We start from the raw sequence: 24,591 nt of genomic DNA on the forward strand, positions 1-24,591 counted from the left end.
ATGGTTCTGCCACTATCACTGCTGCATCTATACGACAGCCCCCTCTACATCCGTGCTACTATTGGTCCTTCCTCCCAACACTGCATCTGCACTGCACCTCCTCTCATCATGTTGCATCATGTTGCCCACTGCTGCACTGCAACTCAATTACTGAGAAGTAAATAATTGATCTCCCAACTGACCTCCCTGTTGGGCTAGAGACCCTCCTGATGCTAAAGCTCCGTCTGCCGCTGACAAGTGCTCCCTATTTCTGAGATTTGCACTGCTGCAACAACTCCCTGCATCTCGCACCGTTGCACACCTTGTTGTGCCTTCCTGCACTGGTGCAACACTCCTGTGCCTCTCGCACTGCTGCAACTTGCTAGCTCTGTGTTGTCTTGGGACTCCTGCACTGTAGCTCTCTATGTCACACCATCCGAATCCGTCTCTACCCACTCAGCCAGTCCTGCTACTCCTCGTCGAGGCTCCCGTAGCAAGGTCTAATCCAAGAGGCTGGGTACCTCAAGGATCCTACCCCTCATCGCCTGTAGTCCACCTGACTACAGCTCAATGTCTCCCCACTTCCGCTCAAGTGGCGCATGTGCACTCATGGCACAATCATCGTCTGTCAAAACTTCCTTCTCTGCCCGTGCTGGCGCTGCCTTAGTCTTGAAAGACTCTCCTTTACTCTTCTTCCTTGGGCACTGGGTCGCATAATGACCCATCTCCCCACAGTGGAAGCACTTGATCTTAGAGAGATCTTTCTTCTTCCGCTTCTCCTGCTTTCCTTCAGATGCTAGGGTCACATCCTCCTCCTCCTCCTTGACCTTGATCCCTTTGCTGCTGCTACCTGTCTTCGACTGTCGTCTAATCTCTTCCTGGCAAAGAGTTGCCCACATCTCGTCCCAAGGTAGGAGAGTCCCTCTGCCCAGGATACTCTGGACATACACTTCCCAATCTTCTGAGGTAGCATTTAGGGTTGTCCTCACCATAAGCTCCTGATCCGGTGTCGTTCCTATAGCAGTCAACTAGTCTCAGATCTCATTTAGTCCTCCGAGGAAGGTGTCAGCGGATTGACCCTTCTTCATATGATACGACCTCATCTGGTTCTCGAGTAGCATTCTTCTCTGCACAAAAGTATGCTGGTACAGGTTCTTGAGAACCTCCCACATCTCATCTGTCGTTTCCTTCTCGGCTATATGTGGTACCACATGATCCTTGACCCCATCAAGGATAACGCACTTGGCCCTCGCCATCGCCTCTTCGTACTTGTCGTTATCATTAGGGTCGACTGGGATAACTATATCCTTCAAGGCGAGGTTCTTGACACAATTCCTGTCGAGCATTGATAAGATTCTAGCCTTCTAGACTGCGAAGTTCGATTCTCCATCCAGTCTATCCTGGTCTCTTACCCCGTGTAGTGCCATGACGCTCCTCTACTTCCTTCCTGGAAGTTCTCTGTTCGACTCCTCTAAGTCTCTACTTCCCGTCTGGAAGTTCTCTTCTAGACTCCCTCTGAGTCCTGATTTCCCTCCTGGAAATCCTTCTACCGCTTGTCAAGATGCCCCCTACTCTGATCGTCTTATGCAACGGCACTGCTGATCCAGGTTCCTCAGCTAGAAACCCTCGGTAACAACTCCTCTGACCTTGCTCTTTCAGGTACTGTTCTGACTACAATACTTCACCAGCTCTACTCTGCAATATTCCTGCAGCCTTCTAGACTCCAGCAACTGCCTCTCTGTGAACTATGTCAGCCCCTCTCTGCCTCACACTGGCTCTGCGTTAGCCCTAAAATGCCCTGTGTCAGCCCTCTGGCCCTCTGCGTCAACAATGCTAGCCTCTATGAAGCTCTGCACAGCTCCCGACTTCTTCTGTATGGCTCTAGATGGCTCTGCATCACACTTCTTGGCTTCTGCGCTGCTAGAAACAACTTCTATCACCTCGAGACAATTGTTTTTTGCTGCTATTGCTCCGGTCGACCGATGTCTTTTAGTCCTCCTATGATCTGTAATCACGCTCTGATACCATGTTGAAGTTTCTAAGTTTCCTTAGTTTAGAAACCATTCATGCACTTTTTATGATTTATTCCTACCTACTTCTTATTTTTCTTTAACAAGTTATTTACGAAGTAAATACTAAAAATAAACACCAGTGCATGCTCAACATATTACAGATCAGCAACTAAAAGAAACAAGAACAAACACACCACATGACACCATTATTTTTGGACCAATGTCCTCGGAAAAACCCAATGCGGGAAAACCGGTGCAGCTATCTGAGGGTTTTCTTATTAATCAATATCAAAGTACAATCTAGGTGCCAAAACTGGCCTACCCAACAGAGAATTTCCTTAGCAGCTATACCTCACAGTTTGAGAGAAATCTCCTGGTTGAAACCCCGAAAAATCCTTCCGGCAACTCCTTAGCACAAAATTGCTCTGCAACCCCAGCGTCTGCCCAAACTGGACTGCATCAGCCCCTCTCTGTCTCACACTGGCCCTGTGTCAGCCTTTCTTGGCCTGCATCAGCCCCTCTCTGTCTCACATTGGCCCTGTGTCAGCCTTTCTTGGCCTGCATCAGCCCCTCTCTGTCTCACACTGGCCCTGTGTCAGCCTTTCTTGGCCTGCATCAGCCCCAGGAGGCCCTGCGTCAGCCTTTCTTGGCCTACATTGGCCCCAGGAGGCCCTACGTCAGCTTTGGGAGCCTCTGCGTCAGCTGCGTTGGCCCCTCTGGTGCACTGCGCAGCACTTGGCTGCCTCTGCGTGGCCCTGCGTGAACCCTTCTTGGCTCTGCGTCACCCTCCTTAGCTGTTGCGCTACTCTCCCGGCACAATCTCTGCCTTCTCTATTTCTCTGTACTCAATGCCCTTCGGCTGCTCTCCTGATCGCTGATTCTATCTCTCTTAGCAAACCCCTCTCTAGAGAATAGAATGACTGATCATCTGGTGTACTCTCCAAGTGACCCTCAAGCCTCCTCTTATACTTTTCCTGTTGACATATCAACGGTCGAGATTAAGTCTATAATCGACAGCTAAGATTAGATCTAGCTTGATCCATGTCTTTTGGACCATTCTAATACAGATTCATATTAATACACATTAATATTTTATTTTCCCTAAGTTTAGACTTAGGGTCTCCATTAAAAATATTAATTATTTTAATATCCCCTGATCTGTTTAGAATCTGCTCAACCCCTTTCTAGGTATTGGAGATCACATGTGCCCCAACTTCTCCACCAAATTTCGTGGCTAGAGCACATTCGATGCTACCCCAAATCAACATTCAATAGAGAAATTCTTTTTTTCAACAAGATACATATCTAGACCTTCAAGTCAACAATTAGATCAAACTGGACCTTCAACAAATCTATGGTCAAACATGGTCAACAACTTCCAAGTCAAGCCTCCAATCTGCCCAAGCAATTTAGCCTTATTGTTCTGCCCTAGGCCAAAATTCAGCCTCCCAGTAACTACCCAGAAACCTAGAATTTTGGTCCTGCAATTGCCCAGAAAATTCGACCCTGCAACTGCAACTTGTCCAAAAACTTATGTGAGATGGAGAGAGAGATACTCCACACATGTGAGCTAGATAGAGAGAGAAAGAGATAAAATTCGTCCTTGTTTTTCTTCCTCCTCGTCCTTCTTTTCCTTCGCTTGGATGCCCAGAAACTTCCTTAACTAGTGAGGTTGAGTTGCTTCCTTAAGGAGGAGGTTGAACTATCTTTATACAGTGATCTATTGGGTCGAATGGGTGTCTCTTCTGCCTAGGCCAACTTGACTAATTTTGGAGCCAAAAATTCAATTTCGAGAATTCAAATGTTTTTCTCCTTAAGAAGTCCATAAGGACATGACTCAAAAGTAATTTTTTCTTTTGACTCTAGCATGAAGAACTTGCTTTACATTGATCAATACCAATACATCAAGGACTAAAAATATGCATTATGAAGACCGACCATACTTACAAAATTCAACATTTGAAACCAGGTGGAGGGGATAACATCCCATTGTGCCAACCACTTAGTTGTCCCGTGAGGGGACTAGAGAGGTGTTAATTTTAGATAAGAATTGTATGTTCTATGCTTTAGCACGATTTACTTCAATGTTCCTTATCAGCCCAATGACAATTTCCAATTATTTCCGGTAGCAATCACATTGACAGTAAACGCAGATAGAACATAAAAACATGTGCATAAGACAAGCCAAGACAAGAGGACACAAGATTTGGCGAATGACAGGGAAAAACCTCAATGTGGGGAAACCCTTTGATCAAATCTTCTTATTATTATTCAATAGTTCAGCAGAGAGAGAGAGTACCAAAATCTAATTTACTTGCCCAAAATAACCCTGTCAAATCTGCAGTCAAACTTCGGCCCTAACCGAAAGTCAATGCTAGTCAAAATACCAGCAACATGTCTGATGAGCCCCAAAAATGGATAATTATTTGGGCTCATTCAACCTCCTAATTTGACTTAATCCACCATTCTCATTAGTTTATTGCATGTTTTTGATTATATTTATGCTAATAGAGTGAATTTGGTTAGTCATTATGCCAACAAGTCTGATGGGTGCTTTGTGTAGCCTTTTTGGTCAACTTGGAGACAAAATTGAAGGTTTTAATGAGCACTTGGCAGCCAAATTCGTGGGAGAACAAGGGAGAGGATTTGTAGGAAGGTGTCCCCTTCATTTATGGGCCCTTACCTCGAATTCTCCACCATCAGCTCGGAGTTCAAAGGCCACCAAATCAATTAGCACAAGGGCAGCCAAGCAAGTCAAGTAGGACTGTTGTTAACTACAAGTCTTGGGCAGCCAAGTCCCTAAAGTTTAGGAGGACTGTTGGGGTCCTCAATTTGTATAAATAAGAAGGCTTAGGGCCTCATTTTGGTTAGCTAGTGGTTAGTAATTTTGTAGCTGGTAGTTAGTCATTTCATAGTCTTGTTGTAGTCATTTTGTAGTTCGATTTTTAGGCAATAGATTAGTTTTGCTGTCAGCTCATTTTCAAGTTCTCCTTGTGGACAGTTTTGATGTAACTCTTCATTTCTTTCTCAATAAAGATGAATCCAGCTTTGCACCAGCTCTAAATCTCTCTTAGGAGGTTGTAGCTCTTGGGGTTGGGCCCATCTCAAGCGCCTAGTACCTCCTTTGATTATCTTTATGTGTTTTTGCTGCATTCTTAGAATAAAATTCGTTATTTAGATCTAAATCTTGTTTTGTTATTTAGTTTGTTTTTTTGATGAGTAAAATAGCTTTCATACTCAGATTTAGTTGATAGGTTGTTAACAGAAAAAGCTTCAAGAAAAGGGCCAACAAACATCTGTGGTTTCACCTCTCCCTCAGTGGGATCAGGAGTTGTGACTAGGATGACTTTGCTGCCCACAAAAACACTGACTTTGCTTTGCCATGCAATCATTAGTGTTTGGATTTCATTTGCAGAAGTTGGTTACATGTTCAGATCTTTGAATGTTTCATTGCATAGTTAATATACATGGTTTCCTTGCAAATAAAGCTGTTGTCCATTCTTGTTACTGTTAGCTAGATCATATTAGGGTAGCATAACTAGATCTTTGTTTTCTTGCATGTCTTTGTTGGTTCAGTTGGAAACACAAATTGCAGAGCGCCTGTACCACTTCTCTGTCTACCCAGACTCCCTCAAACCCATCTTCTCCATCTCCTAACTTGGTTTCTTGCCTCACGTTGCCATACTGCCCTCATAACCCTACCTTTTGTGCAACATTACTTCAGTCTTCTTGGAACAAGTCCAGCCATCCACACCTTCTCCTCAACTCCATCCTCCAAGTCCTAGACCTCTTCACACCCCTATTTCACCTCCATACTCATTCCTCCATCTTTTTCCCTCCATCCATGCTCCAAAATCCCATTTCGAAACATCCTGTAGAAGAATTACAGAACATCCTGTAGAAATCCTGAACATCCTGTAGAACCCCTGCAGACTTCCTGTAGAAGCTCATAAACACGGTTTCTTGGTAGCCAAACTTTGTGAGACTCTCTGGAAGGGTGTTAGGGACCCCTTAGACCCTCTCTGAACCTTCCCAACCTTTCCCAAGCATTTCTCCTCCTTGATCCACCTCTGCACAGTCAAAAGCTAGTTAAAAGCACATGCATGATAATTCTAATAACTGATTCAAAAATACAAAAAGATGTTTTCTTCAGATAAAGGTAGTCTAGACACATGCATTTCACCTTCATAGAAGCATAGAAGTAATGGCATCTCTTTTAATAGTTTTCATTCTCTCCTTTGCATCAGTAGGACTAGCTGGTAGAATTAGGGTTTGCTAGGGTTTGCATTACTTTTTTTGCTTTCAGTTTCTTTCCGCAAGTAGATTAGCTTCCTTTGAGTTAGCTTTCATCCATCAATTAAAAAGCTTCTTCTAAGAGCTCATAGAAGTTGGCTTAAGCTCCTAGCGGACTTGTGCCAGCTGACCAAGTGACAGCTGCGGCAAGAGCTAGTACTTGTGCATACAGCACCGTCGCTTCCAAGTTTGTTACGAACTACCGGGTTGATAAAATTAAAGAAGGGAGTTCCAGGAGTTGTAGCATTATTGCTACAATACTGGAGCCCACCATCTTTTTGGCGCCGTTGCCGGGGAAGCGTCAGAGTATTGGTGATTGTTGCTTTTCTTCTATTTTCCACTACAATCTTCTGCTAAGTAGTTTATTTCATTTCCATTATGCAATTTCATTTATGCAAAAGTAGATTAGCCTTTCCTGCTTTCATAGATTAGCATTTCAATTCCGCAATTTCATTTCTGCAAGCGTAGATTATCATTTCAATTCTGCAAGCGTAGACTAGCATTTCATTCCTGCAATTTCATTTGAGCAAAATAGATTAGTCATTTCCTGCTTTCATTTCAATTCTGCATTTTCATTTTAGCAAGATAGTTAGTTAAAGTTCAATCTATTTCAGTTTTGCAGGTCGAATTAGAAAAAAAAAAAAAAAATCAACCAAAAAGATTTCATTTCATGCCTTGTAGGAGTAGAGATAAGTTAGAAAAATGATACATAACACCCCCACTGCTTCACACAGCCAAAATTCTCTCTTCTTCGATGGCTGTGATTAAAGAACCCTTAGGTGGACAGCAAGACATATTTAAAGAACCTCAAGGGAAGAAGAAGAAGAAGAAACCATTCCTCTGGAGCAAATGGCTACAAGCAAATATGTTGGGAGCAGCACCTTGTCCAAAGACGAATTTGAAAATCAGATCGAAGATTTCAAGAGTGATATGAGGCAGTTTCTTGCCATGCAACTGGATACCTTGCGGATCCAAAAGAAGCAAGAAGAAAACAAGAGGGCTTTGGCCATTTTTTGTCCTAGGTGCACTAGAAAGCATCCTCGGAACGAATGTCCATTGTACTCCATAGAAGTGTGTTTTGTATGTGAAGAATACCATCCTACAGATCAGTGCCCTTCCTTACCCATAATCAAAGCTGCATATCAAAGAGCCAAAGGAGCCACTGAATCACTCTATTATATGAACCAAAGGAGGCCACATGAACCCAAATCTTATCAGCAGGAACTGCAAGGGACATCCGAGACCTATTATGACCCCTATCAAGCCACTTTCATGCCTTCTTGGGGTCCCCCTACTCATCGTTCCTGGTTCACACCCCCTCCTTGTTCCTTCACAGATCCATATTATGCCCAACCAACTGCTCATTCGTTTCACTCTTATGCTCAGCCTCAACCTCAGTGGAATGCACCTTATCAGGGGTGGAGGCCCCAATACAACACTCCTCCCGCTTATTTTCCTCCACCACCTGCTCATCCACAACCATCGCCTCCTCCTCCACCGAGGCAACCCCAAATGCCTACCCAACCACAATGCCATCCATCTCCATCTCAATTTCACACCTCCACTCAACTACCCGTACCATTTCCAAAGCCATACAATGGAGTAGCTCAACCCAATTGCAAAGCTGAGGCACATGTGCAAATGACTCCTCTTGAGCTCAATGATGTTCACCAAAGCTCAGGAAGAGTGTTGCAAAACAGAGATTATATTGACAACATTGAAGGACCAAAGGAAAAAGAAGATTCCAAAGAGGAGATCAAAGAACCATGGGCTGCACTTGATGAAGAGAAGAGATCAAAATCAGAGATCGAGAGAGCTCCCTCATGGTTACCATCAAATCCTCCATGTACTCAAGAGAAAGATCAGCAAAAAGAGGAAGATGAGAAAGTCGTGATAGAAGGTGACATGAAGAATGATCCAGATCAGCAAAAGGACCAAGGATATCAAAGCTATATTGAGACATGGTTCCAGACAGTCACTAAGTTGCAACAGTACTCTCTTCCTCAGCTATGTTTGATCCCTTCAAGGTCAGATCATTTGGTCTCTGAGATCTGGATACCTATCTAAGCATGCATTTCGAGCCTCCACATCATTTTGTCTCTAATCTCGATGTGCACATGGCTCCATTGGAAGTATTCTTATACTTGAGAACGATTTTGTTTTTCAAGTAGGGTAGGGTAGAAAAAAAAAAAAAAAAAAAAAAAAAGAGAAAAAAGAAAAAGAAAAAAATGAAAAAAGAGGAAAATAGAAATCTAAGGTGAAAACCTCCTCGGAGGCGCCTTAGATTGGCTCATTGATTGAAAACCTCCATGAGGCGGTCAATGGGTTGGAAAAAAGAGAAAAGAGAATAAGATCTCTGGGTGAAAACCTCCCTTGGAGGCGCCCAGGGCAGGCAATTAGGGTGAAAACCTCCATGAGGCGCCCTAGTTGTTTTTCAAAAAAAAAAGAGAAAAAGAAAAATAAAAATAAATCTAATTTCCATTGAATAATTTCAGGTTGCAGCAATGACATTGCAGGTCAGGAGGATCACTCAAAACAAAGACAAAGGAGTTTTTGTGCCTTCTAGAGGAGGTTCTATATTTCTACAGGAAACATCCTGTAGAACCTTCAAGCGAGCCAGGTTCGATGTTGGAAGGGGATCTAAAGCTTGGAATCCATTGGTTATGCCTGCAAGCATCCATGTTCCCATTCCTCACCCTTTTCCATCATCTTTTCCACCTCCTTGTGCTTCTTCATTATGCTTCTACAGGAAGTTCCTGTAGAAATTGTGGGAAACTAGACATGGATTTCAAAAAGGCGGTTTGGCGAACATGGTAGCTTCCTCAAGGGTTCAAAAGTCCTCCTGCAATCTTCAAACTCCTCCTCCATCATCTCCATACCTACATCACAGCCCAAGCTCAGTTTTCCTTTCCATGCAAGAATTTGCAAAATGCTTTGAAGAGAAAATACTTAGAGCAGAATTTGTTTTTGCCCTAACTTGAAAACCATGCATCCATTTGAAAAACCGTTTTATGGGGAATTGTACAAGGGAGATGGCAACATGCCTGAGCAGTTTCAGCCAATTCCGGTGCACGGTTTCCAAGAAATCAGCCTCCATCACCATCAGCCATTTTTGCATTTTCTCCATATCCGTGCATCCGTTTCAAAACCTGTTTCATGGGGATATGCATATGGGTGATAGTAGCCTACCCAAGCAGTTTCAGCCGATTCCGATGCATGGTTTCCGAGAAATCGATCTCTGAAATCTTCAGCCATTTTCCATTTTTCTCGAAATCCGTGCATCCATTGATCACGATTTTGCTATGGGAGGTGCATAATGATGATAGGAACATGCTCAGCAATTTTCAGATTGATCCGATCTACCGTTTGGGAGCAATGGCAAAAACAAGTTTTGGTTCTGTGAAAATGCAGCAGCAGCAGCCTGAAGGTGCAGATCTGAGCGTGGAAATGAACTCCTGAAGCATGCATCCAGCCAGAGGACACCTGCACAAGAAAAAACAACCAAAAATCATCAGCCAAGCCCTCATGCAACCAAAGGATCCAAGCATGCAGCAGCAGAATATGAGCATGCAGCAGCAAAAGGCGCTTCACAACAGCCATTTGACTTCAGGTACGTGACTAAACCTTGTTCCTCTATTGCATGAGTCTAATATAAGCATTGCATAAACGAATGAGATGGGGGGATTCAGCCAGGAAGCTAGCCATATTCGATTGCACTCATCAAGGCAAAAATCACGCAGCATGCATGGATAAGTCATTTACGTGGAAGTTGAAAAACACAGTTAGTGGTAGATTTGTTGAACTCCAGTGCAACTGATCAAGAAGAAAACATACAGTTAATAAGTAGAACATGCAGTTCATGATAGCACTACAGTTTGCATGGGCCAGCGCACATCTCTGCCACCTCACCACGAATCACGCAGTAATTTAAGGGACGCTCGACTGAAACTCTCACCACTCTTTGTTTAACTGCGGTCACAACTGAAGCACATGTCCACCACTTCCAGATCAGTTAACCAGTGGTCCTCTGCAAGCTTCCTGCCTTTTTTTCTCGATATTTCTACCATTTCTTAAAAAATTCCCGCCTGTCGCACTCTACAGGCGTTTCTACAGGAAGTCTTCTACAGGAAACGCAGAAAACAACCATGCAGAAAAAATATGGTATTTTCATCGAAATTCAAGCTCCAAATGAGTGGTGGACGAAGCTAGAACAGATCATGTTATGGTAAGGACTGCAGATGTTTCTCATATCATGGTGGATGAAGGTGGATTAGTCAGAGCCATGGAGAAGAATTTGAGCTCACAGGTTGTCGATGGTAACATTGAAATTTGTCCCCTGTCCAATAGTCTGGGCCATCAGTTCTCTTTCTGCCCTGGGGAGTTTGAGAATGAAAAAGGGGCAGTCGATGCAAATACAATATTGACAACTACAACTGGCCTACATGAACTTCTAATGCTGGCGGAGGAGATTGAATCTGAAGAGGCCACAAAAAGAAAACAAGCAGAAGAGAAAGCAATTGTTCAAGACAGTACTGAGACAGATGGTGAAGCATACGATGACCACAAACGTCAGCCTGAAGTACGTGATTCAACTGCAGGCCAATCTAATGTGACTGACGATAAAAAGAATGGAGTTTCTAAGGGTAATGGAAATATGTCTAACCAGCATTTGACAGAGTTGAAATCACATAGGCCTGGTTCAAGTGTTCTTGGTAAAGGTGGAAATTCTCAAATGCAGAAGTCAAGGCCATTTCATCCAAGTACTTCTATCAAAGGGGTTGTAAAGGTTGGAACAAGAGGTAGCATTGACTTGAGTTCACATGGAAATACGGGAGAAAAGTCTCAATTGGAACATATGGAAGTCACAGTGTCAGCTACAGAAGGTTCAGTTCATCGGCCAACAAAAAATGGAACTGCAAGGTTGAAGTATACTGTTCCACAACCATTTGCTCTTGCAACTGACAAAAGGGCTTCCACAGGAGTACGGCCTGTTGATGTAGCAGCTAATGACATGAACAAGCATATGGGTGCAAGAGGTACCCCATCTTCTTCAGTTCCTAAAAAGGACAAGATGTCAGTGAAACTGGATACACAAGTTGCTTGCAATCCTTTGCTCTCTGAAGATCTACATCTACATGACCAGAATGTGAATCCTTCCAAGCAAGTGAATATGAAGCTAGAGGAAGATGCTCATTCCACTTTTTCCTCAACTGCAAGTGCAAAATCAATCAGAGATTCTAAGGGCAAGTCTGGCAGTGCTCCTTCTGGAGTTGTTTTCAGCTTTAGATGTAATGAGAGAGCTGAGAAGCATAAAAAGTTTTTTTACAAAATTTGAGGCAAAATTGAAGAAAGGAAACACGCGGAGGAAAGAGAGAAAGGAAGTGGTAAGAAGACCCAGGATAGGCCATCACAGGAAAAGCCACAAGAACAACAAAAGGAAAAGCAAGAAAAAGGGCCAAATTGTTGAGGCCAAAACTGTGGGAGGAATGAAGGCACTAACACCCAGGGAGAAAAGACTACAGAGCAGGATGGAAAGGACTGAAAAAGCCCACATCAGTGAGGGCACCTCTAAGGCAGCCACAGCCAAGCTGAAAGGAAAATCACCCACAGCCAAGCATGATACAGTGGTGCTGTCTGTTCCTACAGGAAGTATAAAAATGGCTTCTACAGGAAGCCAGAACTCAGCTACAAGACTTTCTACAGGAAGTTCTGTATTTTTACCAGAAACATCCTGTAGAAGCCTTTGGGTAGGCTAGAATCAATTATGGAGAGGGATTTGAAGCTTGAAGACTGTTGAGGAGACATGCAACCACTCTTTTCTTCCATCCTCCACTGGTTTCATCTCCTTTCACCACCATTGCCGCCATCAGATTGAATATACTTGCACAATCATACCAAAGCTGAGAATTCTTTAGGAAAAGGAGCAAGTAGTGGGGAGAAGCAAAGAAGCATGGTTTCATGACAGAGAAGAGGACATCACTTCAGAAGCTAGGCATGACAAGGAGGCCACCAGGGCCATCAAAGATAAGGAGAGAGATTGGTTGCTCAGAGGATGAGCAACACTTTCAGTAGGGGGGTGATGATGAGCCCCAAAAATGGATAATTATTTGGGCTCATTCAACCTCCTAATTTGACTTAATCCACCATTCTCATTAGTTTATTGCATGTTTTTTATTATATTTATGCTAATAGAGTGAATTTGGTTAGTCATTATGCCAACAAGTCTAATGGGTGCTTTGTGTAGCCTTTTTGGTCAACTTGGAGACAAAATTGAAGGTTTTAATGAGCACTTGGCAGCCAAATTCGTGGGAGAACAAGGGAGAGGATTTGTAGGAAGGTGTCCCCTTCATTTATGGGCCCTTACCTCGAATTCTCCACCATCAGCTCAGAGTTCAAAGGCCACCAAATCAATTAGCACAAGGGCAGCCAAGCAAGTCAAGTAGGACTGTTGTTAACTACAAGTCTTGGGCAGCCAAGTCCCTAAAGTTTAGGAGGACTGTTGGGGTCCTCAATTTGTATAAATAAGAAGGCTTAGGGCCTCATTTTGGTTAGCTAGTGGTTAGTAATTTTGTAGCTGGTAGTTAGTCATTTCATAGTCTTGTTGTAGTCATTTTGTAGTTCGATTTTTAGGCAATAGATTAGTTTTGCTATCAGCTCATTTTCAAGTTCTCCTTGTGGACAGTTTTGATGTAACTCTTCATTTCTTTCTCAATAAAGATGAATCCAGCTTTGCACCAGCTCTAAATCTCTCTTAGGAGGCTGTAGCTCTTGGGGTTGGGCCCATCTCAAGCGCCCAGTACCTCCTTTGATTATCTTTATGTGTTTTTGCTGCATTCTTAGAATAAAATTCGTTATTTAGATCTAAATCTTGTTTTGTTATTTAGTTTGTTTTTTTTATGAGTAAAATAGCTTTCATACTCAGATTTAGTTGATAGGTTGTTAACAGAAAAAGCTTCAAACATCTGTGGTTTCACCTCTCCCTCAGTGGGATCAGGAGTTGTGACTAGGATGACTTTGCTGCCCACAAAAACACTGACTTTGCTTTGCCATGCAATCATTAGTGTTTGGTTTTCATTTGCAGAAGTTGGTTACATGTTCAGATCTTTGAATGTTTCATTGCATAGTTAACATACATGGTTTCCTTGCAAATAAAGCTGTTGTCCATTCTTGTTACTGTTAGCTAGATCATATTAGGGTAGCATAACTAGATCTTTGTTTTCTTGCATGTCTTTGTTGGTTCAGTTGGAAACACAAATTGCAGAGCGCCTGTACCACTTCTCTGTCTACCCAGACTGCCTCAAACCCATCTTCTCCATCTCCTAACTTGGTTTCTTGCCTCACGTTGCCATACTGCCCTCATAACCCTACCTTTTGTGCAACATTACTTCAGTCTTCTTGGAACAAGTCCAGCCATCCACACCTTCTCCTCAACTCCATCCTCCAAGTCCTAGACCTCTTCACACCCCTATTTCACCTCCATACTCATTCCTCCATCTTTTCCCTCCATCCATGCTCCAAAATCCCATTTCGAAACATCCTGTAGAAGAATTACAGAACATCCTGTAGAAATCCTGAACATCCTGTAGAACCCCTGCAGACTTCCTGTAGAAGCTCATAAACACGGTTTCTTGGTAGCCAAACTTTGTGAGACTCTCTGGAAGGGTGTTAGGGACCCCTTAGACCCTCTCTGAACCTTCCCAACCTTTCCCAAGCATTTCTCCTCCTTGATCCACCTCTGCACAGTCAAAAGCGAGTTAAAAGCACATGCATGATAATTCTAATAACTGATTCAAAAATACAAAAAGATGTTTTCTTCAGATAAAGGTAGTCTAGACACATGCATTTCACCTTCATAGAAGTAATGGCATCTCTTTTAATAGTTTGCATTCTCTCCTTTGCATCAGTAGGACTAGCTGGTAGAATTAGGGTTTGCTAGGGTTTGCGTTACTTTTTTTGCTTTCAGTTTCTTTCCGCAAGTAGATTAGCTTCCTTTGAGTTAGCTTTCATCCATCAATTAAAAAGCTTCTTCTAAGAGCTCATAGAAGTTGGCTTAAGCTCCTAGCGGACTTGTGCCAGCTGACCAAGTGACAGCTGCGGCAAGAGCTAGTACTTGTGCATACAGCACCGTCGCTTCCAAGTTTGTTACGAACTACCGGGTTGATAAAATTAAAGAAGGGAGTTCCAGGAGTTGTAGCATTATTGCTACAATACTGGAGCCCACCAATGTCCTTAATGCAACTTGATCAATTCAAGTCAAACTCGACCTGAATAGGAGGTCAAAGTCAGCCCAAAACAATTTGGTCAAAGGAGAGAGAAATACTGTTGTAATTTTCTGTGGTCAAATCTGAAGTCAATGTTGAGGTCAACACTGGTCAAACTGCCCAAAACACCTCGGTTTCTATGCCCAGCAACTTGGTCTAGGAAAATCAAAATTCTGCCCTGAAAACCGAAGTCAAACTTGGTCAAATCAGCCTTGGTCAACGCTATTCAACGCTATCCCTGCACCCTGAAATTTTCGACCTGCAATTCTGAAATTTTCGTCCTCCTTCTATGCCACACGTGGGAGAGAGAGAGAGGTTTTGCCCAAGCTGTACAAAACAATCAAGAGAAGAAAGAAGAATGATGTGTGTGAGTGATGTCCAAATGAGGAGAGAGGTCACTCCTATTTATACAATTCATTAAGGGTGAGGAGACACATCCATTGGGCTTTTTGAGCCTACATTTGACTGAGGCCGACCTTGACAATTTGTGCATGAGAGAGAATAAATTCAAAACTCCACTTCTACTTGTCAGAATGAGATGATCTTTATATCAAAATTGGACTTCTCGAAAAGAGGAGTCCAATGCAATAATCATCTCCATCATATGAGCTATCCTAAGGTATAATTTGGCCCTAGTTTCCAATTTTAACAAGAGGCTAGTGTTTTAATTGCTGGAAATGATCTCTTTTGAAGACACGTATTTGCATAAGAAAGGGGACTAAGAGTGAGGTTCCTTAAGCCTTGATATAATCATGGATATTGAGGAAGTTTTCTGCTGTGATAAAAGATTCAAAGTTTGCAACTTTGCACATGTCAATGGCTCACTTCATTTTTTTATGAGATTGTTATTGAAGATGTGACTTGTTGCTTGGCTTCTGCATTCCTTTGAAGGTTGTCTTTCTTGGTCCTTTTCATTATAATATCATGTTATGGTTCTTCCTTCAATTTGTGTGTTGTGTTAGCACTCCGTAATTTCATTTGGTTGTAAGAAGGAAACCTAGAGGTAACCACAAACCACTTGCGGAATTGGAAACTAGCCCTTCCAACCCTAGAGAGGGCTCTCTCTTTCAAATCAGTCACTAAAGACTGGTTTCAATGAAGAACAATGGCTAGATCTTTGGCAAATAGCAGAGTTTATAGGTGTGGTGGCAGGGCAGAGAAAAACCCATTGGGCATGGAGTTAGTAAAAATTGAGATCAATGACGTGGTGGGTGCTCGGTGAATTGGGAAAAGTTGTTCAAAGGCAAGATAGAAACACTTTCTTATGCCAATTAATAGTTGCAAATGTGAGAAGAATAAAGAAAGTAGATAACCATCTCAAGGCATCAAACAATGGATGAATCTTAAAATGATTATGGCAGAAAAAACATATGGAATGTCTAAATAACTGCAACAAAGCACCATTAAATAGATGAATATTGAAACAAGTTAAACATCATAGAAAGAATATAACACACACAAAATAGGAAACACTCACATAAGAGAGTTGAATCACATGAATCTCTGAAGAGATTTAACCAGGTACTTCTGATCCACCAATTTCATTAAAACTCAGAAAAAAATTACAATATGCACAGTGTTCTTTCCTCTCCAATCTGACCAACCAGCCCCATTTTTCATGTCTTTACATCATTATATACAATGAGACAATCGAATTACCACTCTAAGTGATCAAATTCACTTCACAAAAGTCGAATGGTCTAGATGCAATGCATCTTCACTTGCTATGTAGAAAAAAATAGAAACTGCTATTACAATTTAGAAACATCAACTCAAACAATGCATCTTTGTTTAACAACTCAAACTACATGATTTTAACTTATCAACACTTATCCAACAACTAAAATGACTTCTAGAAGCTCCAAATTTCGAAATTTTCCAAAATAGAGTTGACTGATATGTTTGTGCAGCAGAGGGCACCAAATTTCTGGAAAAATAGGGTTCAAAGACGAGCTCATATATCCTGAATTCGGACAAATGTTGCAAACCCAAGGGAGGTTTTTATAGATGAGAGTGTCCTTGAGAGAAACCACTATCAGTTTCCAAATTTTTCCTCTCCAGCTCCTCACAATCTGCACCCAAACATCATAACTAAAACAGGAAATGCCAAAACCTGAAAAATAGACTGTAAAGATGCATTTGACTCTTCCAATCTATGACACCTGTGCAGAAATTGAAGGAGGTTTTTGTTCTTTGGCCCGTGCTTGGAAAAAACCTCTTTCAATTTTTTGAAATTCATTTCCATTTGGTCAGAAAACGATTTTGAAAATGATGACAAAAACAGTTAGTTTCGCAGCAAATTCGTCGCAGAGTGTGGCAGACCTCCATGGTTGATATGGTTGCAGAACTTTCCTGGCAAAACAGAGCAAATGGGTATGTTTGGAATGGCAGTGTGATGGTGTAGAAGCCCTGAAGTAGTCTCTCCAACGCTTGCAGACCTCCTAGCTGAATAGTAAGAGGTTTGATTCCTAGATTATAGGATCCTAACATGTTGCATTTTATTTATTGGCTTTAACACATTGGTTGTGATGGTGCATCTATTATCATAGCCTTCACTCACTTCACATTCCTAAAACTCCAATTGGACTAGCCATGGTACATCAATGTGTGGCTTCACTACATCTTCTCCATATCATTCTGAGCCCTGTTTGTTTGTATTTCTAGATTCCATAACCCTTGGCACTGATCTTAGCAATCTAACCATCCACTTAATACTAAAGCTTGTCATACACTTTCCTGCAGAAACCTACTTGTGTCAAAAGAGAGCGGGCCTGAAATGATAGAGGGTGTTATTGTGGTCACAATGGACAACCCTCTTAGTTACCTTAAAGTTTCACATGTTTTAGGGCCTTACCACTTGAAGTGCAGGTTTCGAAGGTAACATTTTGGCACCATTGCCAGGGACAAAGTTCAGTGATTTGGACAAGGTCCATATACTATAGCTTCATGGTTTGGAGGGACTATTTTCCAAATGAGAGCATTTAATGCAGAACAGCCTAAGGCGATATTTAATTTTCATGAGACACTTGTAAGTTATTACATCTCTGTAACTGCAAAGGCCTGCAGTGAAATTGGGATTTCAATAACACACTTGGAATTTCCTATGGCCTCCTACAACTTTGGAACTTGGTCTTGCGTCCCAATAGAGTGAAGTTTCAACTTATCAGCCAACCTGCAAACATAAACAAAAGTTGACAGCCCATGCATGCATGGAGCAAATTAGACTAGGACCATCCTTGGACAGTCTTTAATGCACTGCAGCATAAGTATAAACCATGCAGGTTTAGTATGACATTTATCTTCAATCGACTGACTAACTTAAATATGATTCCATACTGGCATGTTCTTCCTTTTGACAATTGGGCATGTATGGAACCTTAGCTTCCTGAAATATTGAATGCAGTTTCATAACCCTACTTTAAAGTTTAAATCCCACCCCATAAGCCCTTCATCACGTTCTATTTTGGGCACAATGTTGTGGAATTTTGCTCCCCCATATAGGTCAGAGCTTAAAACAAAATAAACTGCAAGCCACTTGGTGAGTGATAATATTTTGTGAATTGATTGTGGGATAATGGAAAAACAAAATCCTAATGCTTTAATGTTTGAGCCTGTGAAAACTGGTTACCCCATATATAAGATTTTTGGGTTGCCAAATTTAACCTAATCAAACAAAATACACCTAAAAATAGTGCTAAAGCAAATGCATATGTAAATAACCTACTCTGACATGTTTTCAGCGCCATAAATTAGTACAGAATTTTCTGCAAACCTGAACAGAATGGGATGTATGCTATCTCATGGCGGTAACAAAGATCGGCTGCCTTTTCTGCATCACCAATTTCTCGTGCCAGATCAACCTTGAATGAAGAACATTCCACAAATGAAGGTTAGAATATAATCTATTACATAAAAAATAACAGCAATAGTAAATCAAAAATGTCAATGTTGCAACGTGATAAGATCTTGTTTGAAGAAAAAAGACAAGAAATAATACTTCATTTGTTTACAATCCAAGTGCACAAGGAAATTTATTTTGAAAACTACCATTATAAAAGTGATGTCATCAATAAATATTCAATTATTTATAAATGAATCCATCAGAATGTTAGCAGTTGACATACAGACAACTTGTATGCTTGATTATTACCAAAGTTCTCTCAAAACTGTTGGTCAAATAGTGAGACCAATTTTTCAACAAGTTCCAAAATTGAAAACAAAGTAAGAGAACTTGACCATGATTGGACATGAAACTCACCATCAAGAAAATCAGATAATAAATGTCCAATACAACAATACTATCAGCAATCAGACAAATATCCATTGAGCAAGAAGGGCAAGAAACTTCGTATGTTTTGACTCAATGATCTCTAGTAGGCCTGTTACCGACCACAAGTCAGGTAACCCATAGGAGAAAACTTTTATCCTCCTTGGACAGCCAGCCAGCCAACAGCCCTATTGATCAGCACATTACATGACGCCACAAATCCTCCACATATTGCTCCACTCAGTTTCTCTCTCCACCTTGAAGTTTTTCTTTAAGGAAAGTGGGTCATCCATCAGTAGGTACTTTAACCATTTTGTAATCATGTGCTTTCACTTAATGTTTTGTCGATTTGGAGTAGCATCGGATGTGCTCTAGCCACAAAAATTGGTGGAGAGGCTAAAGCACATGAGATCTCCAATACCCAGAAATGGTTTGGGCAGATTCTAAACAGTTTGGGAGATATTAAAATAATTAATAGTTTTAATGGACTCCCTAAGTTTAAACTTAAGGAAAATTAAATATTAATGTGAATTAATATAAAACTGTGTTAGAAGGGTCCAAAAGTCTTGGATCAAGCCAAAGTTACTCTTAGCCGTTGATTAGGGACTTAATCTTGGCCGTTGAATTGTCAACGAGAAAAGTATAAAAGGAGGCTTGAGGGTCACTTGGAGAACACACCGAGTTGATCAAGATTTCGATTTTCTGGAGCAGGGCTACTGAGGAAGTCGAAAGAGTGATCAGTGTTGCCGCTGAGGGGCAGTGACAGTGTTGCGGGGGAGCGCCCCCCCCCTTCGAACCCGCTCCCGAAGCGCGCTCCGGGCGGGAGCGGGTCGGGAGCGCGCTCCCAAAATCGCTCCCGAACGGGAGCGATTTTCGGGAGCGCGCTCCCGTAAAAAAATTTACGCTCCCTGGTCTGTTAGGGAGCGACTCAGGGAGCGATCGCTCCCGCGCTCCCGGAGCGTTTTTTAATGCCCGGGAGCGATCGGGGAGCGATCGCTCCCTGATCGCTCCCGGGCATTAAAAAACGCTCCGGGAGCGGTTCGGCGGAAAAAAAATCCGCCGGACCCGAAATTTCCAAAAAATTTAGAAATTTTTTTTATTTTATAAGCCCAATGGGCCAAAAAAATTTCATTTCAACTTCATTGAGCAAGAGATTGAGAGCTGGAGCAAGAGCAAAGGAGCAAGGAGCAAGAGCTGAGGAGCAAGGAGCCAGAGCTGAGGAGCGAGGAGCAAGTGCCAAGGAGCGAGGAGCAAGCCTGCAGAGGTAAGTAACTTAATCATTTAGTTAGTTTAGCTGGTTAGGTAGTTAATTTGGTTAGTTTAATTTAGCTGTTTGAGTTTAAAGATCATGTATTTAAATTAAATTAATAAATTAAATGAATTAATCCCAATAAACTAAATTAATTTGCAGATTCAAGACTCAAACCCTACAAACATCAAACACCATGGACCTGGGGATATTTATTGGCATTTTCCTCTTCCTGGTCCCTTTTATGGTTATTATGGTGGTGGAGAGTAGGAAACGGAGGGGGCCTGAAACTGAAGAGGTGGATGAAGAAGCCGGAGGAAGTCAAATGGGTGAAAACCCCAGTGAGGAGGAGGTGGAGGAGGGTGAACATGACCCTCAAAAAACTAAACAAGACCAAACTCCATTGTGGAAATATGTTCACAGGGCTGAAACAGGGAGAGGGGGTGGAACCACTAAATTTCATTGCCCCCATTGCAACACTGATTACACAGGCTCATACACCCGTGCTAGAAGACACCTCTGCGGGAAAAGGCCATGGGATGGAGAGAAACAAATAGGAATCAAAACTTGTGCAGCGGTGTCAACAGCAGATAGAGCCAACTACATAAAGGAAGAGGAGGACGCCCAATACAGAACAAAAAGATCAAGGGGTTTCTTTGAACCAATCTCACCATCACAAAGAACTCCTTCAGCATCCTCCCAAGGCAGTGGATATGGACATGGAGGCACAGGGTCATCATCTTTAAGGCGTAGAACCATATCAGATTTCCTTGATGAGGGGTGTAGGAATGATGTGGATTCAAAAGTTTACAGGTTCTTCTATGCATGTGGGATACCATTCAATGTTCTACGCTCACCTTATTGGCACGAAATGGTTTCTGCCATAAATGATGCCCCTAAAGGATACAAGAGCCCTGGGTATGACAAGGCAAGAACTGTTGGCCTTGATCATGAAAAAGCAAAAATATCACATTCTTTGAATAAAATGACAAGTTCTTGGACTGACAAAGGGGTGTCCATTGTATCTGATGGATGGACAAATGTAAAAGGCAAGCCATTGATAAGTGTTCTTGCTGTGTCCCGAAGTGGTCCCATCTTTCTAGCTACACATGATTACTCATACAAGTTCAAGACCGCTATCAACATTGCAGAAGCATTGCTTGAAACAATTGAGCGTATTGGCCCATACAATGTCATCCAAGTCATCACTGATAATGCTCCTAATTGTAAGGCAGCGGGAGCAATTATTGAGGATAAATACCCGAACATATTTTGGTCTGGATGTTTGGTTCACACATTGAACCTTCTGTTGCATGATATTGTCAAAAACAAAAATGAACAATACCAATGGATTGGTGATTTGTACAAGAAAGGAAAAAAAATGATAAAATTTATTACAAATCATAGCAATACCCATGGCCTTTTCCGCAGTCACTCGAGATTGGAGTTGCTGAAGATTGCGAGGACTAGATTTGGTAGCTATTACCTCACCTTCAGGCGCCTTTTGAAGGTAAGAGAGGCATTAGCTAGCATGGTATCAAGTCCACATTGGCAGGTGTTAAAGGAAAGGGCTACAAATGTAGCTGACATGGCAGGTTTTGAAACGGTGGAGGAGGCCGCTCTTGATGGGCAGTTTTGGACAACTGTGAGACAGGTATTGGATTTCACCAAGCCAATTTATAACATGATTCGGTTTGCAGATACAGACAAACCAATGATTGGCGAGGTGTATGAGCAAATGGATACCATGTTGGGGGAAATAAAAGACATTGTTCATAATAAAGATCCCAACTTGTACAAACTGATTCATGATTGTGTGTGTGAACGGTGGAATAGGCTTAACCTTCCACTACATTGCTTGGCGTATATCCTTACGCCAAAATACTACTCAGAATCTTGGTTGGGCAAACCTGCAGCAGGGGGTGGTGTTAGGACCAAACCCCATTTAGATCAAGAGGTAACTAGAGGATATCTGGAAGCATTAGAAAAGTTGGTGCCTGACAGGGAGGAATGTGCAGCTGTGCGCCTTGAAATAGGCAGATACTTCAGTGGCAGTGGTTTGTATGGTAACTTCCATGCAATGGACGACAAAGATAAATTTGATTCTCTCACATGGTGGGAAACATATGGCGGCCACAGACTTTTGCCAAAATTGGCAAAAAAAGTTCTTTCACAGGTTGTAAATTCTTCTTCTGCAGAGAGGTGTTGGAGCACCTACAGTTATATACATAATGTGAAAAGAAACAGACTCAACGAAAACCGAGCAGAAAGCTTGGTTTATGTGCACTACAACTTGAGGTTGTTGAGCCATTACTGTGATCGAGCTAATGAAGATCCCACATATAAAATTTGGGACAATCACCCTGAGGACGACAATTTGGAGGATGGCATTGTACATATTGAAGAACTAGAAGAGGAGCTTGTACGGGATGAAAATGAAGCAGCTGCAGCAGCCATGCCACCTCCACCTCCACCATCCAGTAGCAGTTCTCGGGGCCCGAGTCTTGTTCCATTGCTGTCGCCACCTCCATCGACACCCTCGCGTGGAGGCTCTAGTTCTGGTCGTCGGTCTGTGCGGGAGACTCCTAGAAGACCACCACGACCTGCTTATACTCCAGGAGACTCTCGTGGCAAGGGCCACTTGTAGATTTACAGTTTACTTGTCTTTTTCAGTTTCTATTAGACTTTAGTTTTCATAACTGTTGAGTTTTGAGTCCTTGACTCTTGACTCTTGACTCTTTCATATCATTATGACATTATAATATTTTTTGTAAACATTATATCACTGTGACAATGAAAATTTGAAGTTTGAAGTTGGGCCTTGGCAATTATAACTCATTGGTAATGATTGTGAATTATGAATATGATGCTTTGTGAAAGACTAAAGTTGTTTCATTTCATCTCATTATTCATGTTTCATTTTATAAATTTTTAACATTTCATATCATGTTAACAGTTAGAAGTTAGGACTTAGAAATATCTTCGATATTACTTCTTGTAATGGTTAAACTTGGCTTACAAGTACAACTTGTTACTTTGGTGATCAATGATGATAAATGTTATTGAATTTTCAATTCTGAAAGCTTGAAGTTGAAACTTTAATATTGAATTTGATGAATCATGATTTATAAGACTCATGGACATGGTTGATGACGATTATAATTTCTAGATGATTGATGTGATATGGTTCAATGATCAATTTATGTTTTTTTATGTATTTAACTTTTTTATGTCTATTTCATCATTCTACATGTTTTTGTTGACATATATGTATCAAAAATTAAAAAATATAAAAAAATATATATATTTTTAAAAAATCGCTCCCCGATTCGCTCCCAAACCGGGAGCTTCTGAAAATGGTCGCTCCCGCTCCCGCTCCCCACTCCCAAGTAACATTGGGCAGTGAATATAGAAGCAGAGAGGGTACCGGGAGAATCAGCGCAGAATCCGGGAGAGAGGGACGCAAAGCCAGCCAGAGGCCACACAGAACCAGGAAGGGCCCACGCAGAGGCAGCCCGGAGTTGAGTAGTGCCTCAGATAGCTAGCATGGGTGGCGCAGAGGCTGACGCAATGCCTCCAGAGGTTGAACCAGGGGTTATTGGGTTGACGCTGGGCCATGAAGGATTGATGCAGTCCCTAGAGGTAGACGTTGGGGTTTTCGTGGGGCAGATTGGAGCTGGGATCTTTCGGAGTGTTTATCCAGGGTTTCAGCCGGAATATCTGTCTTTGACTGAGAGGTATTACTGCTGAGATTATTCTCTATTGAGTGAGTCAGTTTTGGCACCCAAATTGTATTCAGAAACTGCATAATAATAAAACCCTCATATAGCTGCACCGGTTTTCCCACGTTGTGTTTTTTAGGGGACATTGGTCCAAAAACAATGGTGTCACTTGTGTGCTTGTTTTGTTTCCTTCAGTTGATGATCTATAATGTGTTGAGCATGTACTTGTATTTAATTTCAGTATTTACATGGTAAATAACTTGTTAATTAATCAGAACAAGTAGGAAGAAATAAATCAGAAAGTACATGAAGGGTTTCTAATAGTTAGACTTAGAAATTCCAACATGGTATCAAAGCGTGGTTGCAGATCACAGGAGAACGGAGGACATCAGCCGAGCAGAGCAACAACAACAGTTGTCCCGAGTGATAGAAATTGTTCCTAGCATAAAATAAGCAAGGAAGGGTGACGCAGTGCCTGCGTCATCAAGTTTGAGCCGGGAAGAGGATCAGCGCAGTGGCAAAAGGGAGCAGACTCGACATACACAGTGCCCGGTCATCTTTCTCTGTCAGGAAGGATTGATGCCCGTGGCCAGGAGGTGTGAATTTTGCTGGTACCAGGATTGCGCAGAGCCTAGAAGCTCTAACCTTCAGTTTGTTAGGGCTTAGGAGGTTGTGGGTAAGTTGTAGAGTGAAGCTGGTGGGGTATTGTAGTCAGAACAGTACCGAACAGGGCAAGACCAAGGAGGAGAGAGTTGCTACCGAGGATTTATAGCCAAGAAATCTGTATCAGTGGTGCAGCTACACTAAG

At 42.0% G+C, this 24,591-nt stretch overlaps 1 protein-coding gene across 11 annotated transcripts in view; it reads right to left on the bottom strand.

The window, feature by feature from the left end:
• LOC149262923 (uncharacterized) overlaps window positions 1–24,591 on the bottom strand; it is a 302,883-nt gene that overhangs the window by 188,444 nt on the left and 89,848 nt on the right. For all 11 annotated transcript variants that reach the window (XM_089425435.1, XM_089425464.1, XM_089425465.1 and 8 more), the window contains exon 4: window positions 18,318–18,405. In XM_089425435.1, the coding sequence (XP_089281561.1) occupies window positions 18,318–18,405 (88 nt within the window). The remainder of the gene's footprint in view (window positions 1–18,317; window positions 18,406–24,591) is intronic.

Source organism: Pinus tabuliformis, chromosome 6, assembly GCF_031772625.1.
Source record: "Pinus tabuliformis cultivar Carrire ecotype Pingquan chromosome 6, CPIR1, whole genome shotgun sequence".
In the NCBI taxonomy this organism is placed as follows: domain Eukaryota; kingdom Viridiplantae; phylum Streptophyta; class Pinopsida; order Pinales; family Pinaceae; genus Pinus; species Pinus tabuliformis.